This window comes from Mus musculus, chromosome 3, assembly GCF_000001635.26.
Source record: "Mus musculus strain C57BL/6J chromosome 3, GRCm38.p6 C57BL/6J".
Classification (NCBI taxonomy): domain Eukaryota; kingdom Metazoa; phylum Chordata; class Mammalia; order Rodentia; family Muridae; genus Mus; species Mus musculus.
In genome coordinates, this window is record NC_000069.6 from 94,464,984 (window position 1) to 94,483,819 (window position 18,836).

Below are 18,836 nucleotides of genomic sequence, written 5' to 3' on the forward strand. Positions count from 1 at the left end.
GGCAGGCAGATCTGGGTTTAATCAGTATCTTAAAGGCCCCTGATAGGAGAAGGCCCACACAGCTTGGAAATCCACACTGGTGGCAATGCTGCTCTCAGGGCTCCAGATGACCCTGCAAAACAGAAGTGGTTTCACTAGATTAGGAGTGGGGCCTTAGGTGGATTTCTGAGTTCGAGGCCAGCCTGGTCTACAGAGTGAGTTCCAGGACAGCCAGGGCTACACAGAGAAACCCTGTCTCAGAAAAAAAAAAAAAAAAAAGAGTGAGGCCTTTCCCACCTCACATTAAGAAAAAACAAAGAAATAAAAAACAAACAAACAAACAAACAACAAAACAAAAAAAAAACAACAAAAAAAACCTCTTCAGCCTTCAGAATGGCTTTAGGAACTATTCTGCCTGTGGAGGGAGGAGGAGCTAAAACACACTATGGCCTTAAGGGCTAATCTGATGTACAAGGTGGTTGGAAGACTGTAGGAGGGAATTCCTCACCTCTAGGGCTCAGGAAAAGGACTTGGTACTGAACCCCCCCTTCCCAGCCCCCGCACCTCAGGACACCTCCCATATCCATTTCCCAATCCACCTCACTAGACCAAAGACTCCTGTCAGTGACACAGAGACCAATTCCAGGCCTCTGATCACAGCCTCTATCCCCCTAGACTGTCAGGAAAATGGCCTACTGCTACCACACTGCTCTGCTGTTTCTCCACTTGCATTCTTTCACAGCCTGGATCCATAAACCCGTGCTGCTTTTCACGAGAGTGAGGCTAACACCCACCCAAAGCTTGATTCCTTCTGGCTTCTCCCAGCAGCTGAGCATTGTGGCTTTGCTAATTAGGTTCCTTTCTTCTCTTTAATTAGCTGCATGTGAATTCTGCTGGGAAGTCTTGGATCCGTGAAATAGTCTGGGACGAAAATCAGAACAACGCAATCATCAATGCTGAAGGGGAAAGCCTGGGCGACAGCTTACTCTGCTAAAACATCGGATGCTTTGTCCTAGCAGGGCTCACTGGTGGTCCCCACTTTACAACACAATCTCGGTGCCTGTACTGTCCCTGGCAGCCATCCCCATGAGTGCCAGGAAACCATCCTAGGTAAGGCCTGTGCATGTTGCCCAGGCTTTCTGCTCTTGGCCCACCTGAAGCTCCGGGAGCCACCAAGGCCTCCCAGATCCTGAGTGTTCTGCCCCTGGTCCATTTAGGACCTGCCCTCCACTCAGTTTGCCATGCAGGCCTTTTCAGAGAACGCCCTCTCCTGGGAGAGCCAGGCTCACAGCGTGATGACGGAAGATGATTTTTACACCAGGAAGAATGTGAGTCACAGTGCATCTGCTGTGGCAGGGAAGGCCTGCTCAGAATACTGTGGGCTCCCAGGGTTAACTGCACCCAAGACACCAGCCACAGCTCCCCACTCTATATTGTTTGACCGGAAGCCATCTCTGCAGCCAAGTCCATTAAAATCACCTGGGGAGTCTTCAGAACCTTGGCTGCCCCCCCCCACCCCCTTCCAGCCCCCAGCTCCCCCCCCCAGACTAATTAAATAAAAATCTCCAGAGACCAGGCCTGAACATCAGCATTTTTTAAAAGCTCCCCAGGTGGTTTTAGTGGGCAGCTTGGGTCAGAAACCACTTTGGGATCCCCATAGACCATGGCTGCCTGACTCTCCTTTGGGAATCTCAAAATTCTTAGTCCTCACCAAGAGAAGTCCTGCCCCAGTGCTGCTCTGGCCTCATTTTGAGAAAAAAAGACAGGAGAATGAAAAGGCTTTCAAAAAATAGCTCCTATGAGGGACATCAGGTGAAAATGGAACCCAGACTCCACAAAAAGTCCCGGGCTTGTCCAACTCTAGATCCCCAATTCTGCTTCTTGCACAGACATGTGGGACACCCCAATGCCACTGTACTCACGTGCAGCAAATTCAAGAATGTTGTCCGGTCTTTTCAGAAACATTTCTCTGTAAAACATTAAAAGGAGAAGGAGAAGGAGGGAGGAAGGAGCAGGAGGAGGAGGAGGAGGAGGAGGAGATAAATGGGGGTCCTGCAGGTTGCAGCCACTGCCCCATCTTGCTCTTTAGGAAGCAATTTAATGACAGGCCTCCCCTTCTAGAAGTCAATAGATCAGGAGATCTTAGACAAAAACATGAGGATCAAAACAATGGAATGGCTAGGCATGGTGCACACTCAGGAGACATGGGCAGGTGGATCTCTGTGTTGTTCAGGCCAGCCTGGTCTACACAGTGAGACCCTGTCTCAAAAGAACATAAACCAAGCATTCAAACAGCAGTAAACAAACCTAAGCCATATTCATTCCACAGAGGAGCTGCGGAGAGGCAGGTGGGGCTTTCTCATCTAACACTTTCATACACTCAGGACCAAGCAAATGTGAAGTGTCTTCTAAGTCCTCAAGAGGCCCATGCCTTATGGACAGAATGCAGCCCTGTGATGGTCTGAGGAAGTTTATCCGTGGATTTCCCGAGGCCAGGGAGACAATAAACAACCTAAAAAACATTTTTTAAAGGACTTCAAATGGGTTATTAGCTCTGCTGCACAGCAGACAGACATGAAGGTAATGGCAAAGTCTCAATGCAGCCAGGGTACTGGAAATGTCTGATAGTCCAGAAAGTTTCACAGTTCATAAAACATGTGTACTAATACTATCTCACTTTATGACATCCCTGTGATAATTGTATTCCTGTTTTGCTTATAAAGAAACCAAACATCACTGGGCGTGGTGGTGCACGCCTTTAATACCAGCACTTGGGAGGCAGAAGCAGGCAAATTTCTGAGTTCGAGGAGAGCCTGGTCTACAGAGTGAGTTCCAGGACAGCCAGGGCTCAGGGCTACAACAGAGAAACCCTGTCATGAAAAAACAAAAAGAAAGAAAGAAAGAAAGGAAGGAGGGAGGGAAGGAAGGAAGGAAGGAAGGAAGGAAGGAAGGAAGGAAGAAAGAAAGAAAGAAAGAAAGAAAGAAAGAAAGAAAGAAAGAAAGAAAGAAGAGTAATTGTATTGAAAGGGGCCCTTGTGATACAAATGGAATTCGACTAGCAAAAATAAAGATTGAAAGACAAGAGCATCCCAGGGCCAGGGATACAGCAAGACCAAACAAAACCCAGAGATGCAAACAGCCCTGTGTCCTGTGTGTGTGACTGCCTTGTGTCCTGGGTGTGACTGCCTTGGGGTTAGCAGCTGGGTTGTATCTGCTCTTATATCCCCAGGGTCCAGGAGAGCACTCAGGGGTGTCTGCCTGGGCTCCCTGGGTTTAGGGAATAACTAGAAAGGCTGGCTGGTTGGCTTGCAGACATGCGGAGTGGAGGAGACAGGAAGACTCCTGGTGGGAAGAGTGGTAGAGCATGTGCTTAGCACAGGGCACCAGGGTGCCTGGCACTGTGAAAAAGAAGGCAGCAATGGCAGTGTGTGCCGGAGTCACAGTCGCAGGATGGAGGTAGTACTGAGTATAAGGAAGTGGGCACAAAGTGGCAGGGACTGGAGAATGCCACAGACAAAAGGCAATGGATGTGTGCTGTTAGACTCGGCTCGCACCTGTCCTCCCACCACCCGGAAAGGCTGAGGCCAGCCTGGTCTGTGTTGTGACACTGAAACCCTTAGTATTGAGATCACCTGAGATGTTTGTTTCTCCATCGGGAGTGTAGCCATGCATGGGAAAGTTTGTCCAGCTTAAGACTTGTCATTTGTCTCTATATTTCAACAGGTTGTTTGAAAACAAACAGAAAAGGCAACATTGAGGAGCCGCTGGAGAGTCTTCTAGACAAGGGGTGATAGAGAGAGCTGTAAGCTTGAAGGAGCCGCTGGAGAGTCTTCTAGACAAGGGGTGATAGGCAGAGCTGTAGGAAGACTTGTCTGACTAAGCTTTTGAGGAAGCTGCAGCTCCAGCCCCGAGTCTGCAGTTTCTCGGTACCTGGAATAGGTTTGGTCTCTGTATTTCTCATTTCTCAGGCCCAGATTGAAGTTATTAAGTTATTAAATGGCCACAAATCACAGAATCCAGAAAACCCAATCTGAGGACGCTCTTCCCAACCGGAACAGTTTGCAGCTTCATCTGGCTTGCACATCAAGAGCACACCCCAGGGACAGGCCTGAACAGGCAAGCTGCCTTCACCTAGCCCTTTCTTCTCCTTCCTCTTCACACAGGAGGAAGCCAGGAGGGAGGAGGAAGCCAGGAGGGAGGAGGAAGCCAGGAGGGAGGAGGAAGCCAGGAGGAGTTCGCCCAGCTGAGCTGCAGGGCAGCAAAGCCACTTGGGCTTGGCTGGTTGGCCTTGGGAGGTGGAAAGGGAGGGAGTGGAAGGCTTTGGGGGCTACAGGGATACTGCAGAGCTGGTCCCAGATGCCCCATCTCTCCCTGGAAACTTCCTGGGCAGAGACACAGGGCCACCCAGAATTCCACCCTCATTCACCACCCAGTGTGCTAATCCCTTGTTTGTGAATGATGCCGGTGTAGATCTAACACAGGTCCTCAGTGTTTCTCTGCCAGAACCATACCCAGCTTAGACTTAGGTCCCAGAACTGGAGCCACGCCATTCATTCTTTATTTCCCTTTAGAATAAAAAATGCAAACATCATCCCCACATCTGACACAGGCAGATGACTGTGAATTTTTTTTTTTTTTTTTTTAAGACAGGTTCCCTGTATGTAGCCTTGGCTGGTCTGGAACTCACTATATAGATTAGATGGCACCTTGAACTTACAGAGATCTGCTTTCTCTGCCTTCTGAGTGCTGAGATTAAAAGTGTGCACCAGTGCACCCAGCTAGCACAATATCATCTGCCCTTCCCAGAGGCCAGGTCTCAGTGTCCACTAATCCCTTCCCTGCCTACTGTGTGAATCTGAAGCTCCTTGGAGAAATGGGCAAAAATATGAAAACTAGAAAGATCCAAGGAAAAGCAACAGGACCTGGGAAACCTCCAGGACTTGGGCTTGAACCCAGGTCTTCACACATGGCTAAGCCATGGTTCTGCCGTAGAAGTTCCGTGCGCACCTGTGCATGCAGTGCCGTAGAGAACAACCAGGGGGTGGGATCCTTGGTCGGCAACCTGAGGAATGAATATACTTCTCATCTGAGCTTAACTTGTCATTTGCAGAAACGGAAACAACAGAAGCTGTCCTCTACGTCTTCTAAGATTTATTTTTACTTGATGTGTATGAGTGTTTTGTTTGCATGTATGAAGATGTACTACATGTATCTCTGATGCCCAAGGAAGCCAGAAGTTGTCAGGACCCCTAGAGCTGGAGTTATAGGCTGTAAGCCATCCTGTGAGCGTTGGGAAATAAACCAAGGTCCTGTGTAAGAGCAACAAGTGGGCATAACCGCTGAGCCATCTCTCCAGCCCCCATAAAATGGCTTTTAATAAATAATAATGAGCTGGGTATATGATGCACACCTTTAACCCCAGCACTCGGGAGGCAGAGGCGGGCAGATCTCTAAGTTTGAGGCCAGCCTGGTCTACAGAGTGAGTTCCAGGCCAGCCAGGACTATATAATTAAACTCTGTCTCAGATTCATCATTACCTCCCTTTTATAGTGTCACTGGGGGATGGGAGGGGGTCACCAAATGTTACCAAGATGCCATCACAGTATAAATACGTAGAGGCACACATGGTACCACCAGCTTGGAACATTAAACCAGTAACATAAACCAAAGATTGATCACCATCACAATGCAGTTTGGTGACTGCCGACATGAGAAAACAAACCAGTCCCTAGCAATGGACACCAGCATTACTTTAACCTTGCTGATTGGCTGGAGTCAAACAGAATTCAAGGTAGTACTCTTGTTTCCGTTCACATTGCTCCATGATTCCTCAGATCTTTGCCTGTTACCCCATTAGGAGATTATTTTGAGACAGGGTCTCACTATGTAGCCATGGCTGGACTTCTCTATGTAGATCAAGCTGGCCTCAGACTCACAGAGATCCACCTGTCTCTGACCCCCATGTGCTGGAATTAAATAGAGGATTAGTGTCTTAGATCCAACGCCTTCACCACCTGGCCTTTCTGCATTCTCAGATTTATTTAGATGGAATACCCTGAAGAAGCCTGTTCTAGGACACCCTGGGAAATGGAAATTTTATTTGTTTCTTTATTGATGTTTGGCTTTTTGAGAGAGGGTTTTACTCTGTCATCAGACTGGCCTTGAACACACAAATCTTCCTGCCTCTGACTTCCAAATTTCGGGGCCATGAGATTGCCATCAAACTTGGAAAATATTATTACTTTGCCCTGATACTTTCTCTCTCTCTCTTTGGTTTTTAGAAATAAGGTCTCACTAATGTAGTCCAGGCTGGCCTTGAACTTGCGATCCTCTCCCCAAGTGCTGCGGTTACTGGCTGGAGCCCATACCTTGGCTCCTTGGCATTTTTCTACAGTGTTCCCAGGTAGGCAAAGGAGCACTATTGGAACCCTATCCTCCTGTGGGAGAGAACAGTGTTTTACACTGATGCCTGCCTGCTGCTCCCCAATGCCACATACGCTCTCCCAGGGACATGCAATGTATGTTTGTCTTTACAGGTGAAGCAAATTAACATTATGGTTTTAAAGAGTGTAGAGATAACTGAAGAAAACTCACAAGTGTCGGAGTTACAAACGGTTGACTCTTGGGAATTCTCTGACTTTTTTTTTTTTTTTTTAATTCTCTAACTTTTAAGAGGTCAAAACCAAGATGCCCTGGGATGGTGTGGTCGAAAGAATCATCACAAGTTTAAGGTTAGCCTATGCTACATAATGAGTTTGTGTTCGAAGCCACTCTGGGCTATATGAGACTCTGTTTTTAAAAATCAATAAATAAATCAAAGGAAAAGGAACAGTTTTGAGTCTGGGTTTCACTGTGTAGCTCAGGCTGGCCTCAAACTGAAGGTTCTCCCTGTGTGGCTTTAAGAGTTTGTCTAGGGCTGGAGAGATGGCCCAGTGGTTAAGAACACCAACTGCTCTTCCGAAGGTCCTGAGTTCAAATCCTAGCAACCACATGGTGGCTCACAACCATCCATAATGAGATCTGACGCCCTCTTCTGGTGCGTCTGTAGACAGCTACAGTGTACTTAGATAATAAATAAATCTTAAAAAAAAAAAAGTTTGTCTAAAGAAAGAGGCACACATAGTAATCCATTCATCTATTCCCAGCCACCTTTGTAAAGTTCTTACTAGCTCCCCAATGCCAGCCTGTCAAGCCACCTACCTGAAGAAGCCGCTGATGAGCAGAGACACCTCTTTGTGGGTTCTCAAGTACTTTTCATTTGCGATCCGAGTCTGGATCTGGGGAGCAACAACCAGGAGTCAAGATCTAGTGAGACAGCTCCAGGATTCAACCCTCAAAGGACACGTTAAGTTGTGTGGGGTGCGGGGGAGTGAACATAAGCCAGGTCTTTTCCTAGAGTGCTTGAAAGCTGTCTTCGGATTTTCTCTTGAGGTAACCTCATTTCTTTTCTCTTCTGGAAGAAATTCATATTGCCTGGGCTGGGCTGGAACTTGCTGAAGTTGGCCTTGAACTCTAGATCCTCTTGCCGCTACCTAGGGCGTGCTAGTTAATGCAGGTGGGGATGAGGTGAAGGGGATTGAAACCCAGTGGTCTGTGCATGCGAGGCAAGCACTCTGCCAACTAAGCTACACCCACTGTCGCTTCTCTGGCCAGACCCCTATCTGGTTCGCCTTGCACTTTCAAGTGCCTGGAGGGTTGGGTTCACGGTCACTCCATCTAGTCCTCTGGCACTTAGCTGGGGGAACAGGCCCCGTGCCCCGTTCCCCTTTCTCGGGACCTTCCTCCCTGTTTAATGGACCTCAGACTTGAGGAGCTTCACTTTGATAGAAACGGGTTTTAGGCGACGCCGACTCACGCACCTTGAAATCTCGCAACTGCTCCAGTTGCTCCGGGTTCAGCGTTCCGGGATCCGGCCCCACTATCCCATGGCCTCTGGTCTCCATCAAGCACACTCGGTTGTCTAGGCGACAAGCCGCCCAGTAACAAAGACCCGCCCCGCTGCCCGCCCCGCCCCTTTATAAAACCAATCCTTTCCAGGCAAGGAAGGCCTAGTCGCACCGAGGGAAGCAAGGGCAATCTAGCTAAATCAACTTGGACTTGGAGACTTCAGGGGAGTACTTTTCTCAGACTTAAAGACTGAGCTGAATTGTATATGAAATGAGCCTTTCTTCTTGATCCCACTCGCCCGACCTCAAATCGTGCATTTTCTTAGCTAGAGGAAAACCACTGAAGAGGTTCCTAGCTCAGGGTCCCCCAGAACCCAGCTCCCAACTTGGGCAGGCACTGACTGTGCTTGCCGAAAGAAATCCAGGCTTCTTCTCTTCCCTCTGGCGCAGAAGCCGAGCATTCCATCTGTTCTGTAGACAGACAGTAGATATTGAAGTCCTGGATTCCTAAAATATGAAATCACCCCAGAGCATGGTGGGATCCAAGCTCTGTAATTCTCAAACTCAGACTGCGGGACCTGGGTGGTACTCGGGCGGAAGTTCCCTTCTTGGAATGACTTCCTCGGGTAGATTAATTTTCTCTTCACCTTAGGCTCCTCATAAATTGTAAATTATTTCTCTCACTTTCAACTGAATTTAAAAAGGAAAGGAAACTAATTGGCTGCAAGATTTGTTTTTCTAGTATCTATTTAGAAGGGTAAATGAAACATAAAACCACAGTTCTTAAAATAGTTGCCTGGAAAGGGCAGGAGCCTGTCTGTCAACACACACACACACACACACACACACACACACACACACACACACACACAAGCTTTCCCTGTTCAGAAATATGGTGCCCAGCAGAGACCTTCAGAGAGGCATCAGAGGAGTTTGGGATTCATGAACAATCCCCACCCCCAATCCTGCCCCATGCCCAAGCCAAGACACAGCATGAGAAAACAGCTAAATGATATGTCAAGGAGGGATCTCTCTGTGATCTGAAGGCCTCCACCAGAGCAGCAGAAACAGAAACAGCGTTAACAATCCCAAGCCCATAAGCAGGTGAATCAGACTGTGGCTATAAGCCTCTTCCTAGAGGCCCATATGGGTTAGCAATCGTTTGGATTGTTTATCTGTTTTTTTTTTAGGCGATCGAGTTAATAGTGAGGGAGATAAGCTGCCATCTGCCAGAAGCACTGTTTCACCAGCAAGAGCAGAGGTTACTAAAGGGTGATAGTTTCTGTTGGAGGGAGAGACTAAGATAAAATCCATATAGACTTGTAGCTAGTGTGTCTGGCACAGTCTCTCAGTTCCCAAATGCTTGAAATGCGGCTATGTTAGATATGCCAGACATTTAACATGCACTCTGGATCCTGAAGACTTAATGGAAGAAAATAATGCAAACTGTTTCAATAACTTTATATGCATTGCATGTTCAAATAGTGTTTTGAAAATAGTAGGTTAAATAAAATCTTTCTGTGCACATGTGTGTGTGTGTTGTGTTGTGCACATGTGCATGTGTGTGCTGTGCACATATGTAGAAACAAGAGGTCCTCACCCCGTGTTAGTCACGCACTATTTGACCTTACACTGAGCCTGGAGCTCAGTGACTGGCCAGGAAGGCCTGGGGTGCAGGAGTCCACAGATGTCCACATTCTCCGCTGCCCCAGCGAGGGAAGCACAGACTCAAGACAGCACCCAGCATTTTACGAGAGTGCTGACGCTTTTGACTCAGGACTTCCATCTCCCCAGTCCTTTAAGATGATCTCTAATCAAAATAAGGTCTCGCTGTAGCCCTGACTGGCCTAGAACTCACTGCACAGACCAAGCTGGCCTCGAACTCACAAGAGCTCTCTGCCTGTGTCTGTTTCCTAAGTGTGGGGATCAAAAGTGTGTGCCATCATTCAGCTCCATAAAATTATTTTTCAAAGTAACTTCACAAGCTAGACACAGACAGTGGGTTATATCTGTAACCTCAAGGACTTGGAAAGTGGAGGCTGGAAGACCAGAAGTTTATCTTGGGCTACATAGTGAGTTCCAGGCCAGCTTGGGATACAGGAGACCCTACTCCAAATAAACAAATACACAATTATTTAAAAGTCAGTAAACAAGTACACACCTTTATTCCTAGCACTCCTGAGGCAGAGGCAAAGAGGGTCTTCATGAGTTTGAAGCCAGTATGGTCTGTGTATCGAGTTCCAGGACAGCCAGGGCTACATAGTGAGATCATGTTTCAAAAAACAAACAGGCAGTAAACAAGCCAGCAAGATGGTCAATGGGTAAAACATCCCATAAACCTCAAGTCCCAAATTTGATCCCCGAACCCCAGTAAAGGAGGAAGGAATTAGAGGATCCACTCTTGAGAGTCCTTTGACCTTCACACACACACTGTGGCACACTCACCCCATACACAATAAAATCATAATAGTGAAGATAGAAGAAGAAGAAGAAGAAGAAGAAGAAGAAGAAGAAGAAGAAGAAGAAGAAGAAGAAGAAGAAGAAGAGGAGGAGGAGGAGGAAGAGGAGGAGGAGGAGGAAGAGGAGGAGGAGGAGGAATAGGAGGAGGAGGAGGAGGAAGAGGAAGAGGAAGAGGAAGAGGAAGAGGAAGAGGAAGAGGAAGAAGATAGCAATGTAAAATCAATAACCTGTTGGGGGCTTGTTGTCTTTCTATGTAGCCCTGGCTGTGGTGGAACTTGCTATGTAGACCAGGCTGGCCTGGAACAGAGATTGCCTGCCTCTACCTTCCAAGAGCTGGAATTAAAGGGATGTGCTACCATTCTTAACCCTATTTTTATATGTATAGGTGTCTTCCTGCATGTATATTTGGGTATCATGTATGTGTATTGCTGTGGAGGCCAGGAAAGGGCCTAAGGTCTCCTGGAACTGGAGTTACATGTGATTGTTAGTTGTGATATAGGTGCTGGGAATTGAACCTGGGTCCTCTGAAAGAGCAGCCAGTGGTCTTAACTGCTGAGCCATCTCTCCAGCACCTTAAAGTCAGTAATTTTTTTTAATACATAGCAACTTAGCTTTGGCTGAAGAGTAATAGGAAAGAGTGAGCTTTGGAAAAATCCCCTGGGGGAATTACAGCCTGAAGCCTCCTTTCCCCAGAAAGAGGGTCCCAAGGATGGGCTTCTGAGTCACAGAGCTCCTTAGTCGTTACCTCACAGAGCTGCCATCCCCTCAGAGTGACAGAACTTCAGAGACATACCCATAGCCACTCAGCTAGGAGAGTCTCCGGAGTACCCTCTACCCTCTCTCAGACCGTACCAATATAGACTGGACACTAAGCAAAGGATTGAAAATTCTTTGCTGACTCTAGCTCTCTCCAAGTTGCTGCCTGGGAAAAGGAACAAGAGGGGTTCATTGAAATTCATTTTTGTGAATGTTTAATATTTCGATTAATGTGATTAGGCTCGAGCCTGAATGGGCAGCAGGGCGGCAGATCTGCTGAGAAGACACAGGGTAATGAGATCAGTGGGCCTGTCAGCGGGGTCTCCCACATTCACAGGGCGTGATCTGTTTAGCGTCTCCATAAATGTCAAGATCAGATTAGAAGGCAAGAATGGAGAAGTGGGGGTGGGGCAGGTGAATGGAAAGTTACTGTGGAGAATTACAGCTTTCAACTTCCTGGTCCCCTGGCACTCCCATGGCATCTCCAGGCCACTCAGTGTGGAGTCTCCTATGACCTCACCCTCCCAACACATTTTAGGGCACCCTACTGGGAGGGCCTGAGCATCTGCATGATGAAGTGTAACCAAGGCTCTGCACATACATTCACTTCACTCACATATATATTTATATACACCTCACCGAATCTAGCTTCAGGCTACAGAGAGCCAGATTAAAGGAGTCAGAAGCAGTCAGTAGGGAACAGGGCAGTAGCAGGAAGCACAAAGTCTTCCTCAATGTTTCAGTGAGCACAGAGGTAAAGAAAGGCCAGGTTCACATCAGTTCATTCCTGCAAGGCTGGGTGTGGGCATTCAGTGCCTGACCTCAGGCCCCACCTTGCCCAGGCTGGAATCTTACGAAGGTGTTTCTAGCTGTGTGATCTTGGCGAGTTATTTAATCACTCTGTGTCTTAGTTTCTTGATCCATATCATAAAGGGTGGTCTAGCACATTTGGGACAATCCCTAGGATGTGGCAGTGTTATTTCAGTTTCAGAGGAGGAACCTGCTTGCTGTGATAACTCAGGAATGGAGGCCTCTGGGATGCATCTGGGAGTCTCAGAGACAGCTGCTCCACCCTGGGCAGAAGGGGAAGCAGGGTGTTCTATGGAAGCTGCCAGTGGAGAATGGATGGATGGTGAGCCAGGATTGCTATCACAGAGAGCTGATGCCAACAGACACATGGGGCAGGTATGGGGCTGGAGCACAGAGGGCCAACCTGGAACATACAACCAGGTTTAGAAGTATAACTGTTTTGGAGAAAAATAGTTTCTATTTTTTTTTTTTTTTTTTTTTTGCCTCCTTTCATCTGACTCTGAGATCTACTCTAGGAACCCAACCAAAGGAAGCAAAGGAAGGAGAAATGGGGTACTTTGCCCTCAAGGGGAGCCTGGCATCTGTGCCTGTTCCCACAGAAGGAATCAAGATTCTCTACTTGTCACAGGTTCTTTACATTTGATAAGCACCTACTATGTGTAAGCAAGACATCATGCTAGACGCTGTGTGCAGTCTTGGTCTACAAGGATAATACGAGAGCTGCCACCAGCCGCTGCCTCCCTGCCCAAGCACTCATACACACAACACCCCCAGAGAGAAGGAAGGGGGTGTCTGAAAATGCCAGACTGCTATAGCTTCCCTTGTTTCTTTTTCTGGAAAAGTATGCAGACTCTCTCTGCACTCACTCCCACCAGCTCTCTCCTTTTCCACACCCGTTCAAATTTTTTTACTCTCCATCTCACTTTTGCTGTTTTCCTCCTAGACCCTGTGGCTGCTTCCTTCCTCATCTACACCTCCCTGTCTGCCCTTCAACCTGCCTGACTGATCTTTCTCATTTCTTTTCCTTGTTTCCTTCCTTGGGTTCTCACTCTCAGACTCCCCAAAGGCCAGGCTGCCCTCTCCTCACCGCCCCCCCCCCCCCTCCCAGCTTCCATCTCCCGGGTCTGCTCTTCCTCTTCCAGCACCGGGGACAGCTCCAACCCCCGGAACAATGGACCCCACCCTAGGGCTCCTCTATAAATTCTCCATCTTCGTCTCTTGCCCAACTCCTGATTGGGGAGTAAGATGGGGGAAGGGTTGTTATCAAGACCAGCTGCTCTTCTGGGGCAGAAAGGGAGTCAGGGAGGATAGAGATAGAAAGAGGGCGTGGCTCTTGCCCGGGTTGTGCGTCTCTCTCCAGGGTAGAGAATTTGTATTCCACCCCTGAGACTGACATCACTGATGTCAGGGGAAAGGAGGTGGGAGTGGGGAGGGGGGGTGTGGAGGGGGGGGAGGTTTTTGTTGAGGAGAGCGCGGCCGGAGAGCAGAGCTCCGGGACCCAGGTGACCGGGAAAGCAGGCAGCCCTAGTGTCGGGAGTAGCCGGCAACAGCCCAGGCCGGGGAACCATACAGGGTGGGGGTGGGAGGGGGGGGTCTAGGGAGAACCTGAAGGGGACAGGGCAGAAGGGACCCCCGAAGCCCTGCCGCCATCAGAGATCAAGCATTTGGCATCAGGGATCTTCGGACCCAGCAGAAGGATCAGCCACAGGGAGGTGTCTTCCCTAGGAAGCCAACGAGAGAGTCACCTGCCCCACATCAGGAGCAGGGACCCCCTCATGACGCTGCTGGCAACCATAGCAGTCCCCTAGCCCCTCAGCCTCTTTCCTATCGCCCTCTTCTGACTTTACCCCATCTCCTTTGGCATCTGTGCCTTTGCTCCCGCCCTCTGAGCTCCACCGTTCCAGCTACCACCCAAACGCCCCAGGGTTTGGTCACCCTGACCCTCAGCCTGGGATATTTGCCAGATCTCTGGGAGGGAGATCCTTTGCTTGGGCTATGCCCCTGGTGGCCTGACACTGTCTGCCTAGACCCCTGACCCCTAGCCCTCAACTCCCCAGGCCTCCTTTGTGTGAAGAGCCCTCCTCTGCTCAGCAGTGTGGTTGGGGGCCAAAGGAAAAGCTGGCCCTGCTGGGCCCCTGGGCCCTACCACCTGCCTCCTGGTTGGGCAGCTTCCCTTGTCTTTGGTCCTCTCCCTGCTCCCCCACCCCCGGCCCCTCCTCCTGGGCCGCCCCAATGAAGGAGCCAGATGCCATCAAGCTGTTTGTGGGGCAGATCCCGAGGCATCTGGAGGAAAAGGACCTGAAGCCCATCTTCGAGCAGTTTGGTCGGATCTTCGAGCTGACTGTCATCAAGGACAAGTACACCGGGCTGCACAAGGGTGAGGGGTCAGGCCAGGCTGGAGAGGAGGCACTGAGTGGCCTGCTAGGCAAGAAGGATGGAGGAGGCTGGGGGGATGGAGTGGCTGGAAAGGGCTGATTTGGAAGCAGAGTCCAGGGGCTGAAGGACTGGATAAAGGAACTAAGTGAGAACTCAGCTGAGAGACAGGGACCATAAGGTGAAAAACTAAGGGGAACTCTGCACGAGATGGAGGAGGGCGTTGGTGGCATGGGATGAACAGAAGGATGAGAAGGACAAGTTTTAGGAGATGATCAAGACTGACAATGTGAGAAGCCCCAGATAATGTTGGGATGGCTGGTCAGGTGTGTTTAACCTAGAAAGAGTGGCCACAGTCAAACCAGGGCAACCCAGGACTAAGATGAAGGAGCCGGGGAGAGGAGCATGGACAAGAGAGACTGGTTTTAGAAAGTTATTAGGAAGAGGTTCCTGAGGTCTCTCCAAGCGCTGTGCTGCTAAGCAGAGCTGGCTTGGATCAGCACTTGGAGAGCTCCAAGCTCCGGGGACCCAGGGCCACAAGACTTCCTGAAATCTTTGGGTTCTGGGGAAAAAGCACTTCCGGCTGTCGCTTCCTTCTCCGCGCACTCTGCGCACCTGTCTCTTGTGAAGTCTAGGAGATTCGAGAAGTAGGGAAAATGGAAGAGAGGGTGATGATGGTCAAGATGGGACGGGGGCGGGGAGGTGAGGGAGAAAAGGGAAAAGAGAGCGAGCAAGAGCGCGCGCACACTACTACTTGTTTGGAGATCACAGCTCTTTCTGTCCCCAGTTCCATCAACAGAGCAAATGCTCTCCCACGTCTCTCACCTCCAGGTCTCTGACCCAGAGATAGGGTATAATTTTTAAACCTCTGGATAAATGCCTCCTCCCTCCCCAGCCAAGCAGGTAGAGATGTCCAGAAGGGGAAAATCGCTCCTCCAGGTCCTTGGTCTGGCAGGGAAGCCCCTTAGGAAGGGGAACATGAGGACTCACCTGACACTGTCTCTCTGCCTGTGTCCTCAGGATGTGCTTTCCTGACGTACTGTGCTCGCGATTCAGCCCTGAAGGCCCAGAGTGCCCTGCACGAACAGAAGACTCTCCCAGGGGTGAGTTCTATGCTCAGCACGGTCAGCCCCCACCTTCCCCCCCCCCCCAATAGCCTTAGGAGTGGCTTCGGACCCATCGCCCTCCTAGGACACCGAGCTATTTTCCACCTCTTCATCACTGAAGTCCCTGTAAGCATCCCTTTCCCTCCGTAGAGGTGTGAAACAGGAATGATTGGTGGAGTGACCTTTTCTGAGGAGCGCATGCTCCTCCCCCACGCCCCAGTGTGTCCCCAGGCCATGCAAGAGGGAAGACTTAGCTGTATGGGAGGAAGGTAGAGTAGACGGGTCACCTGTGTCAGATGGAGCACGGGGCACCCAGGCGCTCTTTTGTGGTGCTAAGACAGGCTGGGCTGTGAGATGGGGGAGGGGCGCTGCTGCCCTGAGAACCAGCAGCTGGGCCTGCTGGACTGTTCTGTGCTGCTGTCTGAGATCACACACAGGCTCCCCTGCCTGACTCTCAGGAAACACTCTAAAACAGAGCCACAGGGCATCAAAGTAGAGAAGGCCGGGAGTTTGGGGACAGCAAACACGAGCCGACACCATCATGGAAGATCAGGCTTGACCCTACCAGGTGTGCCTGGGGAGTAGAGATGGCTCTGAAGTGGCTTCCCTTCTGCAAAGTGACTTTTTCCCCCTTCTTCTTCTTCTTCTGAGACAGTCTTCTACAAGCCTGGGTTGGTAACTGAGAACAGACATCAAGAAGCCTCCTGGTCCTTTTGGCCATCTATCTGCTTCTGTTTTCTCTCAGATTGAGTCCCAGCACTGTCTAGGGGCTGGAGACATCTGTCCTAGCCTCTGCTTCCTTCCCACATGGGACACAGAATGGTACTGACCACCCATCCTCCTGAGAGGAAACAGACAAAACAGATGGGGTGGAGCTATGGAAAATGAAAAAACTACTTAAACTGCCCCAACTTCAGACTCTCTTGAGGTCCTCCTGTAGCCCGCCTCAACCATCTTATCCCAACCAACAGGAACTGCCATTGCCCAGAGTGGAGGGAGGGAGCATGGGTGTGGACAGACACAGGGGTCTAGAGTAAGCATGCACTCGCTCATGCACACATGCATGTGAGCACCTGACAGGCCAGGTTAGGGATACATGCGAGCTGCTGAGTCCCAGCTACCCCTCTTTTTTCTTTCCAGAAGGCCCTCACTAATCAGGTTTTACCTCTGTTCCTGTGGGTTTCCTACAGGAACTGGAGAATCAGGGGAAGGAGCCCATAAGAGGCCAGAGTAGGGACTTGGCAGTGTAGGGATGGGCAGGCGCCCAAAAGCACAGTACCAGCTAGGCACATCTCCCCTGCATCTGGCTCCTCCAGCTGCCCGTGAAGCTCAGGTTAAGCTGTCCTGAGAAGCCAGTGGGCTGGACATAGGAGCCAGGAAAGGCTACCCGGTAAGAATGGCTCTGTCACTCTGCTCCAGGCTTCCCAAGTGACACTAAGTTCCCACAATGGCCTTTGTCACAGTGGACAGAATCCAGGGGGACTGATAAAGTTTCTATTAGGAAAGGAGGGTTCCATTCTCCTAGCAGGAATCTCACACTAAGGGGTTGAGAAAGGTGACTCAGGTCAGTTAAGGGAAGAGATACCTATAAACAAATTTTGCCTTTGTACCCTACCAAGTGGCCCCCTCAGTTGTGTGTGTGTATAGTTCTGTCAGTAAGTTTTTCCTACTGTCTAATCTGCAAACCTTCCTGCAAGGTCTATTTTAACTCATGCAGTTTTAGCCTGCCTGTGTTGCTCCCCTTATCACCCAGAATCTAGTGGCCTGTGGCTGTTGAGCCTCACTCCTCTCCAGCAAGAGTCCCCAGGATGGCTCTGTGGCAGGTTCCTGGGTCTGTTCTGAGTAGGGTGTGGCCTCTTGGAAGTTGGTTATGAGGGATGCCTCTGCCTGGCTTATCTTCCCCCATCTGTTCTGGATCAAACTCCCACTCTGAAGCTGTGGGTTTTCCCATCATCTCGAGGCAGGGATAATGGTCTCTGGGACACCAGGACCAACTGTGGAGCCAGGAGGGGCAGGGCTCCAGACCTGCTCATCAAGAGAATTAGATTCTGTGAGAGAACAAGCTCTTTTTGGAGGTGGGATCTGGACTGTTAATGAGGGGGATGGACCTGAACAGTGGTCCTGTTAGGGAAAGCAGATTAGAGATCCCTGGCTGGGGTATAAATAGCCCCTTCTTCTTTGGGCAGCCCTTGGGAGGGCTTATCACCTGGTGGGTGGAAGCTAGGGATGAGGTGCCTGCCGGTTGCCAGGTAAACACAGTACAGCTGGACTCAGGGGAGGGGGCAGGTGTGCCCAGGTGAGCTAACAAAGCTGAGCTTCCCACAGGAAGTGCCAGGCCAGGGAGGGAGGGCTGAAAATGGGCATTAGGAGTACTGAGAAGTCCTCTGTGAGAGTGGGGAGTTCTGTCCACAAGATCCATAATGTGGTCTGGGCTGTGTCTCCGTGTGAGTGCGCATCAGCCGTGGGTATTTATTGATATGCTATTTTTGTGCTGGAAGCCTGTGCAGGGCGGGTATCACATCATTTCTCTCCCAAGTTCTCGGTCTCTGAGAGAACAGCAACTTGCCAGAGACTTGTTGGATAGGGCAAAGTGCCAATCTAAGATTGCCCCATGCTGTGGCCCTGGTTCTGACTCATTCTATCTTGAGGGATGGGTGTGGCTAGCTGTGCTGGTGCCTGGGAGGGAAGTTCCTGTTTTGGCTTCAGTACAGAAGAGATGAATGGCCATAAGTTTCTAGCCTATAGACCTCCCCTGGTGCGTCGTGCGCGCGCGCGCGCGCGCGCACACACACACACACACACACACACACTTTAGGAGATTGAATTTCAGATAGGATAATCCCAGATTGGTAGAAGGTAAAGCTGGGGGCAGATTGGCAGGAGGATTTATGTGCCGGTGACCTCCCACCCCCCACCAGCTGCTCTCAGATGCAGAGATTTGGGGGGAAGGAAGGCTGAGCAGGAACATCATTGGAGATGAGTCTCAGGTTTGATCCAAGGCTGTGAACACCTGGCTGGCAGAGTCCAGCCAGGAGCTGTATTTATTTCTCCATGTTAGCGGATGTCACTCAAGGTCTCCAAATTTGAGAGCACCAAAGTTGAGTAGCATCTGGCTGCAGACTTCCTGGTCTATCCTCTTGTTTAACGGAAGAGGAAGTTGGAGCCTGGAGGGACACAGCCAGTGAGGGGCAAGGCTCCAGTTAGTTAAGTGACTTTCCTTAGAGTACCCTAAGCTAAGCCTCACTCTTAGCAAGTAAATGAATGCCTCTTTTATGGTTTTGGTCCCTGGAATTAAGACTGTCCCATCATCACATGAGTGAGGGGACTGGGTATGACCCTAGCAGCCAGAGTCCTCCTCAATAGCAAGAGAAGTTCAGAGGCGGAACGCTGCCTGCTTCTATTTTCCAGTTACTCGCCATCTTGGTTAAGGAGATCAACCTGTAGGAGTATTTCCCAAGTCCACTCA

At 49.9% G+C, this 18,836-nt stretch overlaps 2 protein-coding genes across 36 annotated transcripts in view; one reads left to right on the forward strand and one right to left on the reverse strand.

Annotated features, from left to right (window-relative positions):
* Riiad1 (regulatory subunit of type II PKA R-subunit (RIIa) domain containing 1) lies at positions 1-15,343 on the reverse strand. Of its 2 annotated transcripts, none has more exons than XM_011240190.3 (7): positions 15,255-15,343; positions 8,268-8,372; positions 7,839-7,939; positions 7,180-7,256; positions 1,902-1,948; positions 774-900; positions 1-112 (listed from the first exon to the last, which is right to left on the reverse strand). In XM_011240190.3, the coding sequence occupies exons 2-6, from the start codon at positions 8,329-8,331 to the stop codon at positions 830-832; spliced, it is 360 nt and encodes a 119-aa protein (XP_011238492.1). In that variant the 5' UTR covers positions 8,332-8,372; positions 15,255-15,343; the 3' UTR covers positions 1-112; positions 774-829. The 2 variants fall into 2 exon arrangements, with proteins under 2 accessions (XP_011238492.1, NP_079782.1); NM_025506.2 differs by lacking the exon at positions 15,255-15,343 and adding an exon at positions 8,513-8,608 and having other exon boundaries at positions 2-112; positions 8,268-8,336.
* Positions 13,302-18,836, forward strand: part of Celf3 (CUGBP, Elav-like family member 3) — an 18,502-nt gene continuing 12,967 nt past the window's right edge. For 7 of the 34 annotated variants that reach the window (XR_003954425.1, XR_003954426.1, XM_030252914.1 and 4 more), the window contains exons 1-3: positions 13,302-13,393; positions 14,163-14,268; positions 15,285-15,367. Coding sequence is in view for 10 of the 34 variants with exons in the window: in XM_006502324.3 (XP_006502387.1) it covers positions 14,124-14,268; positions 15,285-15,367 (228 nt within the window). In the remaining 24 variants the exon portion in view is untranslated. Of the gene's footprint in view, positions 14,269-15,284; positions 15,368-17,738; positions 17,836-18,836 lie in introns of those variants that run through there. The other 27 variants (NM_001357785.1, NM_001357786.1, NM_001289620.1 and 24 more) reach the window with 13 other exon arrangements.